At 43.0% G+C, this 18,842-nt stretch overlaps 1 protein-coding gene across 3 annotated transcripts in view; it reads right to left on the bottom strand.

The window, feature by feature from the left end:
- Positions 1-17,787: 17,787 nt before the first annotated feature.
- The window catches only part of MAB21L3 (mab-21 like 3), a 50,970-nt gene continuing 49,915 nt past the window's right edge, over positions 17,788-18,842 (bottom strand). For 2 of the 3 annotated variants that reach the window (XM_056560871.1, XM_056560872.1), the window contains one exon: positions 17,788-18,770. In XM_056560871.1, coding sequence (XP_056416846.1) covers positions 18,510-18,770 — 261 coding nt within the window. In that variant the 3' untranslated portion in view covers positions 17,788-18,509. The remainder of the gene's footprint in view (positions 18,771-18,842) is intronic. The other variant, XM_056560873.1, reaches the window with a different exon arrangement.

Raw genomic sequence — 18,842 nt, 5'->3', positions numbered from 1 at the left:
ATTATATATTACTATATTCACTATACAGAGGATTATATTATATATTACTATATTCACTATACAGAGGATTATATTATATATTACTATATTTACTATACAGAGGATTATATTATATATTACTATATTCACTATACAGAGGATTATATTATATATTACTATATTCACTATACAGAGGATTATATTATATATTACTATATTCACTATATAGAGGATTATATTATATATTACTATATTCACTATACAGAGGCTTATATTATATATTACTATATTCACTATACAGAGGCTTATATTATATATTACTATATTCACTATACAGAGGATTATATTATATATTACTATATTCACTATACAGAGGCTTATATTATATATTACTATATTCACTATACAGAGGCTTATATTATATATTACTATATTCACTATACAGAGGATTATATTATATATTCACTATACAGAGGATTATATTATATATTCACTATACAGAGGATTATATTATATATTCACTATACAGAGGATCATATTATATATTACTATACAGAGGATTATATTATATATTACTATACAGAGGATTATTGTTACGCCGAGCGCTCCGGGTCCCTGCTCCTCCCCGGAGCGCTCGCGGCGTTCCTCTCTCTGCAGCGCCCCGGTCAGACCCGCTGACCGGGAGAGCTGCACTGACTCTGCCGACGGGGATGCGATTCGCCTAGCGGGACGCGCCCGCTCGCAAATCGCATCCCAAGTCACTCACCTGTCCCGGTCCCCGGCTGTCACGTCCTGGCGCGCGCGGCTCCGCTCTCTGAGATTTAAAGGGCCAGTGCACCAATGATTGGTGCCTGGCCCAATCAGTCTAATTAGCCTCACCTGCTCCCTGCTCATATAACCTCACTTCTACTGCACTTCCTTGCCGGATCTTGTTGCCATTGTGCCTGGAGAAAGCGTTTATTGTGTTTGCCATTACTGTGTTCCTGACCTCTTGCTATATCCATTGACTACGAACCTTGCCGCCTGCCCCGACCTTCTGCTACGTCTGACCTTGCCTCTGCCTAGTCCTTCTGTCCCACGCCTTCTCAGCAGTCAGCGAGGTTGAGCTGTTGCCGGTGGATACGACCTGGTTGCTACCGCCGCAGCAAGACCATCCCGCTTTGCGGCGGGCTCTGGTGAAAACCAGTAGCAACCTAGAACCGGTCCACCGACACGGTCCACGCCAATCCCTCGCTGACACAGAAGATCCACATCCAGCTAGCCGAATCATAACAGTAGATCCGGCCATGGATCCCGCTGAGGTCCCGCTGCCAATTGTCGCTGACCTCACCACGGTGGTCGCCCAGCAGTCGCAACAGATAGAGCAACTTGGACAACAGTTCGCCCAACAAGGACAGCAGCTGTCGCAGTTGACCGCCATGCTACAGCAACTTCTGCCACAGCTACAGCAGCAACCATCTCCTCCGCCAGCTCCTGCACCTCCTCCGCAGCGAGTGCCCGCTCCTGGCCTCCGCTTGTCCCTGCCGGACAAATTTGATGGGGACTCTAGACTTTGCCTTGGTTTCCTGTCACAATGTTCCCTACATTTGGAGATGTTGTCGGACCAATTTCCTACAGAACGGTCAAAGGTGGCTTTCGTGGTCAGTCTCCTGTCTGGGAAGGCCCTGTCATGGGCCACACCGCTCTGGGACTGCAATGATCCTGTCACTGCCTCCGTACAGTCCTTTTTCCCTGAGATTCGAAGTGTCTTCGAGGAACCAGCCCGAGCTTCCTCTGCCGAGACTGCCCTGCTGAACCTGGTCCAAGGAAATTCTTCTGTAGGCGAATACGCCATCCAATTTCGTACTCTCGCCTCCTAATTATCTTGGAATAACGAGGCCCTCTGCGCGACCTTTAAAAAAGGCCTATCCAGTAACATCAAAGATGTGCTGGCCGCACGAGAAATTCCTGCCAACCTGCATTAACTTATCCATTTGGCCACCCGCATTGACATGCGTTTTTCTGAAAGACACCAGGAGCTCCGCCAGGAAAAGGACCTTGATCTCTGGGCACCTCTCTCCCGGAATCCTTTGCAATCTACCCCTGTGCCTCCCGCCGAGGAGGCTATGCAAGTGGATCGGTCTTGCCTGACCCATGAAGAGAGGACTCGCCGCAGAGATAAAAATTTATGTCTGTACTGCGCTGTACCGAACATTTCTTGGTGGATTGCCCGATTCATCCTCCACGTCTGGGAAATGCACGCACGCACCCAGCTCACGTGGGAGTGGCGTCTCTTGGTCTGAAGTCTACTTCTCCACGTCTCACTGTGCCCCTACGGATTTCTCCTTCTGCCAACTCCTCCTCCTCAGCTGTAGCCTTCTTGGACTCTGGTTCTGCGGGAAATTTCATTTTGGCCTCTTTTGTTAATAAATTCAACATTCCTGTGACCCGTCTCGCCAAGCCGCTCTACATTTCCTCGGTCAACGGAGTGAAATTGGACTGCACTGTGCGTTACCGCACAGAACCCCTGCTCATGAGCATTGGACTGCATCACGAGAAAAATTGAACTTTTTGTTTTGCCCAACTGCACCTCTGAAGCCCTCCTTGGTCTGCCATGGCTCCAGCGCCACTCTCCTAACCTTGATTGGACCACCGGGGAGATCAAGAGCTGGGGTGCTTCTTGCCACAAAAAATGCCTCACGTCTGCTCCCAGTCCCGTCTGGCAAGCCTCAGTGCCTCCTCCTACACCTGGTCTCCCCAAGGCCTATCAGGACTATGCTTTGCTTCGTCATAGCCTCCGTCCTGGTAACACTCTGCCCCGTACCAAGCTTCACCCTCTGCCCCCCTCCCCATTCCCACTCCTTCTGAACTGCCTGCCATTGATGTGTATACCCAGGACTTCTCTGTCCTCCAGAAGGAGACTCTACAATCGCTCCCAAAGTCCTCGTCCCTGGTGGAGCGACAACCGGAAAAAAAGAAGGGGAGACCTAAGGGGGGGGGGGTACTGTTACGCCAAGCGCTCCGGGTCCCTGCTCCTCCCCGGAGCGCTCGCAGCGTTCCTCTTTCTGCAGCGCCCCGGTCAGACCCGCTGACCTGGAGCACTGCACTGACTCTGCCGGCGGGGATGCGATTCGCATAGCGGGAAGCGCCTGCTTGCGAATCGCATCCCAAGTCACTCACCTGTCCTGGTCCCCGGCTGTCACGTCCTGGCGTGCGCGGCTCCGCTCTCTAGGATTTAAAGGGCCAGTGCACCAATGATTGGTGCCTGGCCCAATCAGTCTAATTAGCTTCCACCTGCTCCCTATCTATTTAACCTCACTTCCCCCTCACTTCCTTGCCGGATCTTGTTGCCATTGTGCCTGGAGAAAGCGTTTATTGTGTTTGCCATTACTGTGTTCCTGACCTCTTGCTATATCCATTGACTACGAACCTTGCCGCCTGCCCCCGACCTTCTGCTACGTCTGACCTTGCCTCTGCCTAGTCCTTCTGTCCCACGCCTTCTCAGCAGTCAGAGAGGTTGAGCCGTTGCCGGTGGATACGATCTGGTTGCTACCGCCGCAGCAAGACCATCCCGCTTTGCGGCGGGCTCTGGTGAAAACCAGTAGCAACCTAGAACCGGTCCACCGACACGGTCCACGCCAATCCCTCTCTGACACAGAGGATCCACATCCAGCTAGCCGAATCATAACAATTATATTATATATTACTATATTCACTATACAGAGGATTATATTATATATATATATAATAAAGATATAGGTCACAGCAAAAAGTATGCAGACTCCCAATTTCAGGTGAACACCCCTGAGGAAGTCACAAACGGTGACGGAACGCGTGGGGCTTAGGGGTCCCATCCCGCTACTTACCATCTCGGCTCCTTTGTTCTGTGGTTGCTGTGCACTGGTGATATGTATTTATTTATCTTTTCTTTGTACACCGTGTATTTCTTCTCATTTGATGTTAGGATTATTTATTTGGTGACATAGATTGATGCTGTACGTGTACCATCTTATTAGTTAGCACCACTGCCTGAGCCATTGTATTGTATAACAGAGGGACGGGACTTTGGTGAGAAGGGGATTCATGGCCCCTCTCCCATGTTGTAGAGGTTGCTCGATTGAGAGCTTTTAATTGATTTTAGCCCTTTTGTGTCTTTTTTGCAAACTTTATATGATACTTAATAAAATTTGTTACTTATATGAATATTGATCTTGTGGTGTGCACTCTTTACAGTAATCCTTACCCTTGTATAGAAACATGTATACTGTGTGAAAAATGCAAGGGTGTATACTGTATGGAAAAAATACAACGTGTATACAGTATAGAGATGCAAGCTTGTAATGCTGTCTGAATATACCAGCATGATCTACTGTATGTAAATGCAAGTGTTCTACCGAACGGAACGTACCAGCGTGTGAATTATACTGGCGTGTCTGCAGTATTGTACCTACCAGCGTGAATATTGTATAAAAATGCCAATGTGTATACTGTATGGTAAATACCAGCATGCATACCACATGGTGAAAACCAGCGCGTATACTGCATAAACATCAGCGTATACACTGTATGGCTGGAACCAGCGTGCATGCTGTATAGCGGATACCAGCGTGTATACTCTATAATGAGTACCGACATGTATACTGTATGGTAAATGTAACTGTGTATACAAGCGTGTATACTGTATGAAAAACCGTATGGAAAATACAAGTGTAGACTTTATGGTGAATAGAAGCGTGTATACTGGATGGTGAGTAGAAGCGTGTATACTGTATGGTGAATAGAAGCGTATATACTGTATGGTGAATAGAAGCGTATATACTGTATGGGGAATAGAAGCGTGTATACTGTATGGTGAATAGAAGCGTGTATACTGTATGGTGAATAGAAGCGTATATACTGTATGGTGAATAGAAGCGTATATACTGTATGGGGAATAGAAGCGTGTATACTGTATGGTGAATAGAAGCGTGTATACTGTATGGTGAATAGAAGCGTGTATACTGTATGGTGAATAGAAGCGTATATACTGGATGGTGAATAGAAGCGTATATACTGGATGGTGAATAGAAGCGTATATACTGGATGGTGAATAGAAGCGTATATACTGGATGGTGAATAGAAGCGTATACACTGTATGGCTGGAACCAGCGTGCATGCTGTATAGCGGATACCAGCGTGTATACTCTATAATGAGTACCAACATGTATACTGTATGGTAAATGTAACTGTGTATACAAGCGTGTATACTGTATGAAAAACCGTATGGAAAATACAAGTGTAGACTTTATGGTGAATAGAAGCGTGTATACTGGATGGTGAATAGAAGCATGTATACTGTATGGTAAATAGAAGCGTGTATACTGTGTGGTGAATAGAAGCGTGTATACTGTATGGTGAATAGAAGCGTATATACTGTATGGTGAATAGAAGCATGTATACTGTATGGTAAATAGAAGCGTGTATACTGTGTGGTGAATAGAAGCGTGTATACTGTATGGTGAATAGAAGCGTGTATACTGTATGGTGAATAGAAGCGTGTATACTGTATGGTGAATAGAAGCGTGTATACTGTATGGTGAATAGAAGCGTGTATACTGTATGGTGAATAGAAGCCTGTATACTGTATGGGGAATAGAAGCGTGTATACTGGATGGTGAATAGAAGCGTGTATACTGTGTGGGGAATAGAAGCGTATATACTGTATGGTGAATAGAAGCGTATATACTGTATGGTGAATAGAAGCGTGTATACTGTATGGTGAATAGAAGCGTGTATACTGTATGGTGAATAGAAGCGTGTATACTGTATGGTGAATAGAAGCGTGTATACTGTATGGTGAATAGAAGCGTGTATACTGGATGGTGAATAGAAGCGTGTATACTGGATGGTGAATAGAAGCGTGTATACTGTATGGTGAATAGAAGCGTGTATACTGTATGGTGAATAGAAACGTGTATACTGTATGGTGAATAGAAGCGTATATACTGTATGGTGAATAGAAGCGTATATACTGTATGGGGAATAGAAGCGTGTATACTGTATGGTGAATAGAAGCGTATATACTGTATGGTGAATAGAAGCGTATATACTGTATGGTGAATAGAAGCGTGTATACTGTATGGGGAATAGAAGCGTGTATACTGTATGGTGAATAGAAGCGTATATACTGTATGGGGAATAGAAGCGTGTATACTGTATGGTGAATAGAAGCGTATATACTGTATGGTGAATAGAAGTGTATATACTGTATGGTGAATAGAGGCGTGTATACTGTATGGTGAATAGAAGCGTATATACTGTATGGTGAATAGAAGCGTATATACTGTATGGTGAATAGAAGCGTATATACTGTATGGTGAATAGAAGCGTATATACTGTATGGTGAATAGAAGCGTATATACTGTATGGTGAATAGAAGCGTATATACTGTATGGTGAATAGAATCGTATATACTGTATGGTGAATAGAAGCGTATATACTGTATGGTGAATAGAAGCGTATATACTGTATGGTGAATAGAAGCGTATATACTGTATGGTGAATAGAAGCGTGTATACTGTGTGGTGAATAGAAGCGTGTATACTGTATGGGGAATAGAAGCGTGTATACTGTATGGGGAATAGAAGCGTGTATACTGTATGGTGAATAGAAGCGTTTATACTGTATGGTGAATAGAAGCGTGTATACTGTATGGTGAATAGAAGCGTGTATACTGTATGGTGAATAGAAGCGTGTATACTGTATGGTGAATAGAAGCGTATATACTGTATGGTGAATAGAAGCGTATATACTGGATGGTGAATAGAAGCGTATATACTGGATGGTGAATAGAAGCGTGTATACTGTATGGGGAATAGAAGCGTATATACTGGATGGTGAATAGAAGCGTGTATACTGTATGGTGAATAGAAGCGTGTATACTGTATGGTGAATAGAAGCGTGTATACTGTATGGTGAATAGAAGCGTATATACTGTATGGTGAATAGAAGCGTATATACTGTGTGGTGAATAGAAGCGTGTATACTGTATGGGGAATAGAAGCGTTTATACTGTGTGGTGAATAGAAGCGTGTATACTGTATGGGGAATAGAAGCGTATATACTGTATGGTGAATAGAAGCGTTTATACTGTGTGGTGAATAGAAGCGTTTATACTGTATGGTGAATAGAAGCGTATATACTGTATGGTGAATAGAAGCGTTTATACTGTATGGTGAATAGAAGCGTGTATACTGTATGGTGAATAGAAGCGTGTATACTGTATGGTGAATAGAAGCGTATATACTGTATGGTGAATAGAAGCGTATATACTGTATGGGGAATAGAAGCGTATATACTGGATGGTGAATAGAAGCGTATATACTGTATGGTGAATAGAAGCGTATATACTGTGTGGTGAATAGAAGCGTATATACTGTATGGGGAATAGAAGCGTGTATACTGTATGGTGAATAGAAGCGTATATACTGTATGGTGAATAGAAGCGTGTATACTGTGTGGTGAATAGAAGCGTGTATACTGTATGGTGAATAGAAGCGTGTATACTGGATGGTGAATAGAAGCGTGTATACTGTGTGGTGAATAGAAGCGTGTATACTGTATGGTGAATAGAAGCGTGTATACTGTATGGTGAATAGAAGCGTATATACTGTATGGTGAATAGAAGCGTTTATACTGTATGGTGAATAGAAGCGTGTATACTGTATGGTGAATAGAAGCGTGTATACTGTATGGTGAATAGAAGCGTGTATACTGTATGGTGAATAGAAGCGTATATACTGTATGGTGAATAGAAGCGTTTATACTGTATGGTGAATAGAAGCGTGTATACTGTATGGTGAATAGAAGCGTGTATACTGTATGGTGAATAGAAGCGTATATACTGTATGGTGAATAGAAGCGTGTATACTGTATGATGAATAGAAGCGTGTATACTGTATGGTGAATAGAGGCGTGTATACTGTATGGTGAATAGAAGCGTGTATACTGTATGGTGAATAGAAGCGTGTATACTGTGTGGGGAATAGAAGCGTATATACTGTATGGTGAATAGAAGCGTATATACTGTATGGTGAATAGAAGCGTATATACTGTATGGTGAATAGAAGCGTATATACTGTATGGTGAATAGAAGCGTGTATACTGTATGGGGAATAGAAGCGTATATACTGTATGGTGAATAGAAGCGTATATACTGTATGGTGAATAGAAGCGTATATACTGTATGGTGAATAGAAGCGTATATACTGTATGGTGAATAGAAGCGTATATACTGTATGGTGAATAGAAGCGTATATACTGTATGGTGAATAGAAGCGTATATACTGTATGGTGAATAGAAGCGTATATACTGTATGGTGAATAGAAGCGTATATACTGTATGGTGAATAGAAGCGTATATACTGTATGGTGAATAGAAGCGTATATACTGTATGGTGAATAGAAGCGTATATACTGTATGGTGAATAGAAGCGTGTATACTGTATGGGGAATAGAAGCGTGTATACTGTATGGGGAATAGAAGCGTGTATACTGTATGGTGAATAGAAGCGTGTATACTGTATGGGGAATAGAAGCGTATATACTGTATGGTGAATAGAAGCGTGTATACTGTATGGTGAATAGAAGCGTGTATACTGTATGGTGAATAGAAGCGTGTATACTGTATGGTGAATAGAAGCGTGTATACTGTATGGTGAATAGAAGCGTGTATACTGTATGGTGAATAGAAGCGTGTATACTGTATGGTGAATAGAAGCGTGTATACTGTATGGTGAATAGAAGCGTGTATACTGTATGGTGAATAGAAGCGTGTATACTGTATGGTGAATAGAAGCGTGTATACCGTATGGTGAATAGAAGCGTGTATACTGTATGGTGAATAGAAGCGTATATACTGTATGGTGAATAGAAGCGTATATACTGTATGGTGAATAGAAGCGTGTATACTGTATGGTGAATAGAAGCGTGTATGCTGGATGGTGAATAGAAGCGTATATACTGTATGGTGAATAGAAGCGTGTATACTGTATGGTGAATAGAAGCGTATATACTGTGTGGTGAATAGAAGCGTGTATACTGTATGGGGAATAGAAGCGTTTATACTGTGTGGTGAATAGAAGCGTGTATACTGTATGGGGAATAGAAGCGTATATACTGTATGGTGAATAGAAGCGTTTATACTGTGTGGTGAATAGAAGCGTTTATACTGTATGGTGAATAGAAGCGTATATACTGTATGGTGAATAGAAGCGTTTATACTGTATGGTGAATAGAAGCGTGTATACTGTATGGTGAATAGAAGCGTGTATACTGTATGGTGAATAGAAGCGTATATACTGTATGGTGAATAGAAGCGTATATACTGTATGGGGAATAGAAGCGTATATACTGGATGGTGAATAGAAGCGTATATACTGTATGGTGAATAGAAGCGTATATACTGTGTGGTGAATAGAAGCGTATATACTGTATGGGGAATAGAAGCGTGTATACTGTATGGTGAATAGAAGCGTATATACTGTATGGTGAATAGAAGCGTGTATACTGTGTGGTGAATAGAAGCGTGTATACTGTATGGTGAATAGAAGCGTGTATACTGGATGGTGAATAGAAGCGTGTATACTGTGTGGTGAATAGAAGCGTGTATACTGTATGGTGAATAGAAGCGTGTATACTGTATGGTGAATAGAAGCGTATATACTGTATGGTGAATAGAAGCGTTTATACTGTATGGTGAATAGAAGCGTGTATACTGTATGGTGAATAGAAGCGTATATACTGTATGGTGAATAGAAGCGTGTATACTGTATGATGAATAGAAGCGTGTATACTGTATGGTGAATAGAGGCGTGTATACTGTATGGTGAATAGAAGCGTGTATACTGTATGGTGAATAGAAGCGTGTATACTGTGTGGGGAATAGAAGCGTATATACTGTATGGTGAATAGAAGCGTATATACTGTATGGTGAATAGAAGCGTATATACTGTATGGTGAATAGAAGCGTATATACTGTATGGTGAATAGAAGCGTGTATACTGTATGGGGAATAGAAGCGTATATACTGTATGGTGAATAGAAGCGTATATACTGTATGGTGAATAGAAGCGTATATACTGTATGGTGAATAGAAGCGTATATACTGTATGGTGAATAGAAGCGTATATACTGTATGGTGAATAGAAGCGTATATACTGTATGGTGAATAGAAGCGTATATACTGTATGGTGAATAGAAGCGTATATACTGTATGGTGAATAGAAGCGTATATACTGTATGGTGAATAGAAGCGTATATACTGTATGGTGAATAGAAGCGTATATACTGTATGGTGAATAGAAGCGTATATACTGTATGGTGAATAGAAGCGTGTATACTGTATGGGGAATAGAAGCGTGTATACTGTATGGGGAATAGAAGCGTGTATACTGTATGGTGAATAGAAGCGTGTATACTGTATGGTGAATAGAAGCGTGTATACTGTATGGTGAATAGAAGCGTGTATACTGTATGGTGAATAGAAGCGTGTATACTGTATGGTGAATAGAAGCGTGTATACTGTATGGTGAATAGAAGCGTGTATACTGTATGGTGAATAGAAGCGTGTATACCGTATGGTGAATAGAAGCGTGTATACTGTATGGTGAATAGAAGCGTATATACTGTATGGTGAATAGAAGCGTATATACTGTATGGTGAATAGAAGCGTGTATACTGTATGGTGAATAGAAGCGTGTATACTGTATGGTGAATAGAAGCGTGTATGCTGGATGGTGAATAGAAGCGTATATACTGTATGGTGAATAGAAGCGTGTATACTGTATGGTGAATAGAAGCGTGTATACTGTATGGTGAATAGAAGCGTATATACTGTATGGTGAATAGAAGCGTGTATACTGTATGGTGAATAGAAGCGTGTATACTGTATGGTGAATAGAAGCGTGTATACTGTATGGTGAATAGAAGCGTGTATACCGTATGGTGAATAGAAGCGTGTATGCTGGATGGTGAATAGAAGCGTATATACTGTATGGTGAATAGAAGCGTGTATACTGTATGGTGAATAGAAGCGTGTATACTGTATGGTGAATAGAAGCGTGTATACTGTATGGTGAATAGAAGCGTGTATACTGTATGGTGAATAGAAGCGTGTATACTGTATGGTGAATAGAAGCGTGTATACCGTATGGTGAATAGAAGCGTGTATACTGTATGGTGAATAGAAGCGTATATACTGTATGGTGAATAGAAGCGTATATACTGTATGGTGAATAGAAGCGTGTATACTGTATGGTGAATAGAAGCGTGTATGCTGGATGGTGAATAGAAGCGTATATACTGTATGGTGAATAGAAGCGTGTATACTGTATGGTGAATAGAAGCGTGTATACTGTATGGTGAATAGAAGCGTATATACTGTATGGTGAATAGAAGCGTGTATACTGTATGGTGAATAGAAGCGTGTATACTGTATGGTGAATAGAAGCGTGTATGCTGGATGGTGAATAGAAGCGTGTATACTGTATGGTGAATAGAAGCGTGTATGCTGGATGGTGAATAGAAGCGTGTATACTGTATGGTGAATAGAAGCGTGTATACTGTATGGTGAATAGAAGCGTGTATGCTGGATGGTGAATAGAAGCGTGTATACCGTATGGTGAATAGAAGCCTGTATACTGTATGGTGAATAGAAGCGTATATACTGTATGGTGAATAGAAGCGTGTATACTGTATGGTGAATAGAAGCGTTTATACTGTATGGTGAATAGAAGCGTATATACTGTATGGTGAATAGAAGCGTGTATACTGTATGGTGAATAGAAGCGTATATACTGTATGGTGAATAGAAGCGTATATACTGTATGGTGAATAGAAGCGTGTATGCTGGATGGTAGATGAAACTGTGTATACTGAATGGTAAATACAATTGTGTACCGTAGAGAAAATACAAGTGTATACTGAAGGAAAATCTATGCGTGTATACTGTATGGTAACATGTAGTGACTGCACGGTATGAATGCTATGAGTGACTGCACGGTATGAATGCTTTGAGTGTCTGCATGATGTGGACGCTATGAGGGACCGGACGGTATAAATGCTGGGTTACTGCCAGGTATGACAACTGAGTGACTGTATGGAATGCGATTCTATGAGCGATGTGCGGTATAAATGTTATGAGTAACTGTACGGCACAACATTGTGAACGGCTGTAGTGCATAGCCGCCACGTGAACCGTCAGCCACTACTAAACATGGTCCGAGGTGACCCGGAACACGGCAGGGAAAACCTGGGGAGTAAGAACTGAAGGGGGGGGTTGTGCTGGGGACTCCCCCCTTGGCATACCCGCGGCCCGTGGCCACGGGGAGCCGAGCCCTTAAATGATAAAGAGCTGCCGCCGGTTCTCCGTCTGTTGGGAGGCCGGTGTGCTAACCCGGCCGCCCGATATTTCCCAGTTATTAGCTCCGCCCCCTAGCACACTACATGACCCGGCGGTGCCACCCCCGGCAACCGGGGAGGACGCTGATCCCGCCGCCTGGAGCAAGGAGGAGGAGAGCCCGGCCCAAGAACCAGGCCGGGTACCGTAACGGTCGTGGTTTCCCCCACACCACGCGGCCGGGCAATCGAGGATGACGCCGGTCAAGCCGCCCGGAGCCACGGGACGCGAGGAGGAGACCCGGCGCAGACCCAGGTGAGGAACCGGCCAGGCACCGAGACGGCAGTGGGCCCCGCGCCCCACCCCCGTGGCACCACTCGAGTGGGGAGAGAAGCTGTACTCTGGCTACGGGGAGCGAAAAGGGGCGAGGACCCCGGTAAAAACACTGGGGGTGCTGGAACCGGGGCTGACCGAGGGTGCCCTCCGTGCTCCGGCTTACCTTCGGAGAGAGGGCTTCAGTGGACATCGCCGGCCCCGGCCGCTTACCATCACCCTGAAGACCGGAACTCCTGCTCGTCAGCTGATCCCCAGTCATGTGATATACAGCGTGACGTTCGACGTGCCCCCTGAACCTGCACGTAGACGTATTTATACTACCCAGGCCCCTCCCATAAATTCAGGTATGAAACCAACCTTCCACATATATAGTAAAGATGGCGGTGATGTCATATAATATATATATATATAGTAAAGATGGCAGTGATGTCATATAATATGTATATAGTAAAGATGGCGGTGATGTCATAATAGTAAAGATGGCGGTGATGTCATATAATATGTATATAGTAAAGATGGCGGTGATGTCATATAATATGTATATAGTAAAGATGGCGGTGATGTCATAATATGTATATAGTAAAGATGGCGGTGATGTCATATAATATGTATATAGTAAAAATGGCGGTGATGTCATATAATATATTAAAGATGGCGGTGTTGTCATATAATATATATATAATAAAGATGGTGGTGATGGCATATAATATATATATAGTAAAAATGGCGGTGATGTCATGTAATATATATAGTAAAGATGGCGGTGATGTCATATAATATGTTTATAGTAAAGATGGCGGTGATGTCATGTAATATATATAGTAAAGATGGCGGTGATGTCATGTAATATATATAGTAAAGATGGCGGTGATGTCATGTAATATATATAGTAAAGATGGTGGTGATGTCATGTAATATATATATAATAAAGATGGCGGTGATGTCATATAATATATATATATATAATAAAGATGGCGGTGATGTCATATAATATATATATAATAAAGATCGCGGTGATGTCATATAATATATATATATATATAATAAAGATGGCGGAGATGTCATATAATATACATATATAATAAAGATGGCGGTGATGTCATATAATATATATATATAATAAAGATCGCGGTGATGTCATATAATATATATATATATATAATAAAGATGGCGGAGATGTCATATAATATACATATATAATAAAGATGGCGGTGATGTCATATAATATATCAGTAGACTCTGTCCTCCTGGGTCGCACTGCTTCAGTCGCTGCAGTGCACAACACTGACCACAGATCACCAAAAATTACTACAGATCCCAACAAATTATTACAGATCATTACAGATCATCACAAATCATTACAGATCATAACAAATCATTACAGATCACCACAAACCATTACAGATCACCATAGATCATTGCAGATCACCACAGATCATCACAGATCACCACAAACCATTACAGATCACCACAGATCATTACAGATCACCACAAACCATTACAGATCACCACAGATCATTACAGATCACCACAAACCATTACAGATCACCTCAGATCATTAAAGATCATTACAGATCACCACAGATCAATACAGATCACCACAAATCATTACAGATCACCGCAGATCATTACAGATCACCACAGATCATGACAGATCACCTCAGATCATTACAGATCATTTTAGATCATTACAGATCATTTTAGATCATTACACATCACCACAGATCATTACAGATCACCACAAATCATTACAGATCACCACAAATCATTACAGATCATTACAGATCACTGCAGATCATTATAGATCACCACAGATCATTACAGATCACCACAAATCATTTCAGATCATTACAGATCACCACAAATCATTACAGGTCACCTCAGATCATTGCAGATCACCACAGATCATTACAGATCTCTATAAATTCATACAGATCACAACAAATAATTACAGATCACCACAAATCATTACAGATCTCTATAAATTCATACAGATCACAACAAATAATTACAGATCACCGCAGATCATCACATTTCTAATCCCATCAAATTATTACAGATCACCACAGATTATTGCTCACCATGACAGATCACTATAAACCATAACAGATCTTTTCAAATCATGACTGATCATCACAGATCACTACAAATAATCACAGATCTCTATAAATCACTACAGATCCCCACAGTTTACCAGAAATCACAATAAATATTCACAGATCATTACATATTAAGAGAAATATTCACAAATCTCAACAGATCGCTGCAGATCATTACAAATCACCACAAATTATCACAGATCTCCATAAATCACCACAATACATCACTGATCACCAGAGATCATCATATGTGATTACAGATCCCCAGAGATTATTACAGATCATCGCCGATCACCATTAAGTGGGCACTGCCACCCACAAACACTGGTGACATGTAGCAATAACATGTAAATAGTTTTGATCAGTGGGGATCGGGAGATCCCCACACTTAAAGGGGTACTCCGGTGGGGGGGAAAAAATTAAAATCAACTGGTGGCAAAAAGTTTAACAGATTTGTAAATTACTTCTATCTAAAAATCTTAATCCTTCCAGTACTTATCAGCTGCTGTATACTACAGAGGAAGTTATTTTCTTTTTGAATTCCCTTTCTGTCTGACCACAGTGCTCTCTGCTGACATCTCTGTCCATCTCAGGAACTGTCCAGAACAGGAAAGGTTTACTATGGGGATTTTCTCCTACTCTGGACAGTTCCTGACATGGACAGAGGTGTCAGCAGAGAGCACTGTGGTCAGACTGGAAAGAACTACACGACTTCCTCTGTAGTATATAGCAGCTGATAAGTACTGGAAGGATTAAGATTTTTACGTATAAGTCATTTACAAATCTGTTTAACTTACTGGCACCAGTTGGTTTGCAAAGTTTTTTGTTTTATTTTTGCCTCCAGAGTACCCCTTTAAGGTGCCTATACATATTATAGTTCATGAAAATGAATAATTTTAGCCAAAACCATTTTTTTTTCGGGTGAACTTTAAAGGGGTACTCCACTTGGAAAAAAAAAATTTAATCAACTGGTGCCAGAAAGTTAAACTGATTTGTAAATTACTTCTATTAAAAAATAATAATAATGATAATCTTAATCCTTCCAGTACTTATCAGCTGCTGTATGATCCACAGGAAGTTCTTTTGTTTTTGGAATTTCCTTTCTGTCTGATCACAGTGCTCTCTGCTGACACCTCTGTCCATGTCAGGAACTGTCCAGAGTAGGAGAAAATCCTCATAGAAAACCTCTCCTGCACTGGACAGTTCCTAAAATGGACAGAGGAGTCAGCAGAGAGCACTGTGGTCAGGCAAAACAGGAAATTCAAAAAGAAAAGAACTTTCTGTGGAGCATAAAAGCAGCTGATAAGTACTGGAAGTATTAAGATTGTTTTTATTAGAAGTAATTTACAAATCAGTTGACTAAAATAAAAAATGTTTTCCAGTGGAGTACCCCTTTAAAAATAAACAATCAATTTGACAACCGATGGGGGATTATTAGCGTCTGAAGAAGAAACCGGCCACGCTGAAAATATTCATTCAATATGGAGTAAATCCTATAGAGCGGCTTTTTTTTAATTTTTTTAAAACAGCGTGTCTCCAGCTGTTGCAAAACTACAACTCCCAGCATGCCCGGACAGCTGTTGGCTGTCCGGGCATGCTGGGAGTTGTAGTTTTGCAACAGCTGGAGACACACTGTTTGGAAAACTGCATAGGAAGACCACAATCCATGACACGGAACGTGCAGAATGGCGAAACATCCTGCTCCGCGACGTGTCGCGCACACAACTGCGGAGATCACTGCATGATGGAAAAAAATTCTGGAATTAATAATTTACTGACAGCAAGCAGAGATCTTGAGCAAGGAACTGAAAAAACATAATAAACAAGATACCTGCAGAATATTTTACTATACACAGGGTGAGGCTGCCATTCCCTGGAGCAGCGCTGACACCTGGTGGACAATCTGTGCTCTGCATGTCCTGCCTCCTGGTCACAGATGTGAGCAACCAAGGACAGCCTGGGCAGGGGGGAGTAATAGCGCAATGACCAGAGGAGGCTACAAGAAAGGGGCCCCATAACAAATCAGGGGGGCCCAACTCTTCCTCATAGCCATTGTTCACACTGCCTATAGGGAATGGCCCAATGTGAACGGGGCCCCAGCCCCCTATGTGACGTGATGATGCCCCCTCTGATGTACACACACCCTGATGATGTCTGACTGCTCGTACGGTGAAATGTGACACATTCTACGTCTGTTATGTTATGCGCTCCGGCCGCACACGCTGGCCGTGAGCGCGTGGTCCCGTTACCTGCTGCTGCCGGCGGGGCTGGGACTCGCATTGCGGGACGTGCCCGAGTCTGTCACTCACCTGGTGCTTCTCCTGCCCACGCCTCTGCCTCTCTGCTCCGGCGCACGTGTCCCAGTCCCCTAGGGGCGCGCGCATGCCCGAGCTTTAAGATTTAAAGGGCCAGTGCGCTCATTAGTGTATTTCACCTGTGGCTCATTGATAAATTCCTTCACCCTCCTCACTTCCATGCCGGATCTTTGTTGCCTTGAGCCTGAGAGAAAGCATTCCTGTCATTGCCTTGCCGTGTATCTGATCCTTTGCTCCGTGACCTGACCTTGCTCCTTGCCGCCTGCCTACTGACCTCCTGCTACGTTCCTGACTACGCTACTGTGCCACCTGCCTTGAACTTCTGCTATCCAGACTACGAGCTGTCTTATCCCTCCTGTGCCTCGCATCTCCTCAGCCACCTGTGTGGTCGAGCTGTGCCAGGGGTAGAGACCTGGGTGCCGCCTGCCGCAGCATGTCCATCTGGTGAAAACCAGCAGCACCTTAGACTCCGCTCCCTGGTACGGTCCGAGTCATCTGCCACACAGCTGCAGCAGAGCCACATCCACCGGGGTTCCTGTCTTCTGAAACGTGAGTGTTACAACATCCTACAGAAAAATGGCACATCTCAAACCTTCATTCCTCACAGCCCTTTTATGCCACGTCCTAAATTAGATTTAACCCCCCCACTCTCCATTCACGGCATTAGGGATTTGACAGTGACGGCTCCTCGGGGGTGGTTCAAGGTGGAGTTTATTGTAACAGGGCAGAATCACAATGCACAGGGTAAAAAATCGATACATCTAGACGTGACCCTACAAAGTGTAAATAACATATAGAATACAATGTATAACGGGGCTCTATATCACCTCGGGAACGTAGGCGTGTTTTTTTTTCTACTAGGGCGGAGTCATGGAGGATGCAATGTGCAATGAGATTTAGGGATTACCCCCCCCCCCACACACACACACACACACACACACACACACACACACACAATCCACAGTAAATATATGAGGACTTTATTCTCTGGGCGCGACCATCACACACATGACTGCACTGTGACTCTCGTCTCCTGAAACAGATGTCACTAATGGTTAACTCCGCCCCTGAGGAACTGAGTGCCTCTAGATTATCATTTACATCCAATGTGAAACCCGTTAGTCCTGATGGGCAGGTGATCCCTCCATGGAGTAGGGCAGGGCAGTCAGTCAGCGTTCTTCACAAGGACATGCTTCTAGTCAGAGGGAACGCTGCTAGTTACCTGTAGGGGGCAGATGAGTGTTCTTTGACTTATGGAACATTGTCTTTAATCTCTGGACAGTGATGTTTCTACCACTGGAGACTCGGCGCCCCCTCCCCCCCCCCCCCGATTGGACGATCACATTCTTTATCCATTGTAATCTGTACACACTTCACTATATCCACAGGGAGAGATATCCGGAGAGATGCTCCTCGGGGGTGGTCTCAACAGATGGAGGTGTGGTCACAGTATGGAGAAAGATTCAGAGTAGGACACTGCAGGAATCTCCTCAGTTTGTCAGCGAGCTTGTCTAACTGGTTGGCGTCTGCGTATTTAAGAAGATTTGCCCGTCTGACGAAGTAATGGCGCAGGAAGCGCTGGCGGGAACATTTCAGGAGTCTGCGAACAAGACGGAGAAAGGAGGAGCCAAAATTGAGCCAGGCCTTTGAGGAAGGATTCCGCTCACACTCCCAGAGGAGGATCATCTGTCAGGAGGAGGACAGCATCAATAGTCAGAGGGGGATATACGGCCATGAGATCGGGGGATGTTCACACAC

Source organism: Hyla sarda, chromosome 2, assembly GCF_029499605.1.
Source record: "Hyla sarda isolate aHylSar1 chromosome 2, aHylSar1.hap1, whole genome shotgun sequence".
NCBI lineage: Eukaryota > Metazoa > Chordata > Amphibia > Anura > Hylidae > Hyla > Hyla sarda.
The sequence above is the reverse complement of the archived record's forward strand: the minus strand, read 5'-3'. Positions and strand labels throughout refer to the sequence as shown.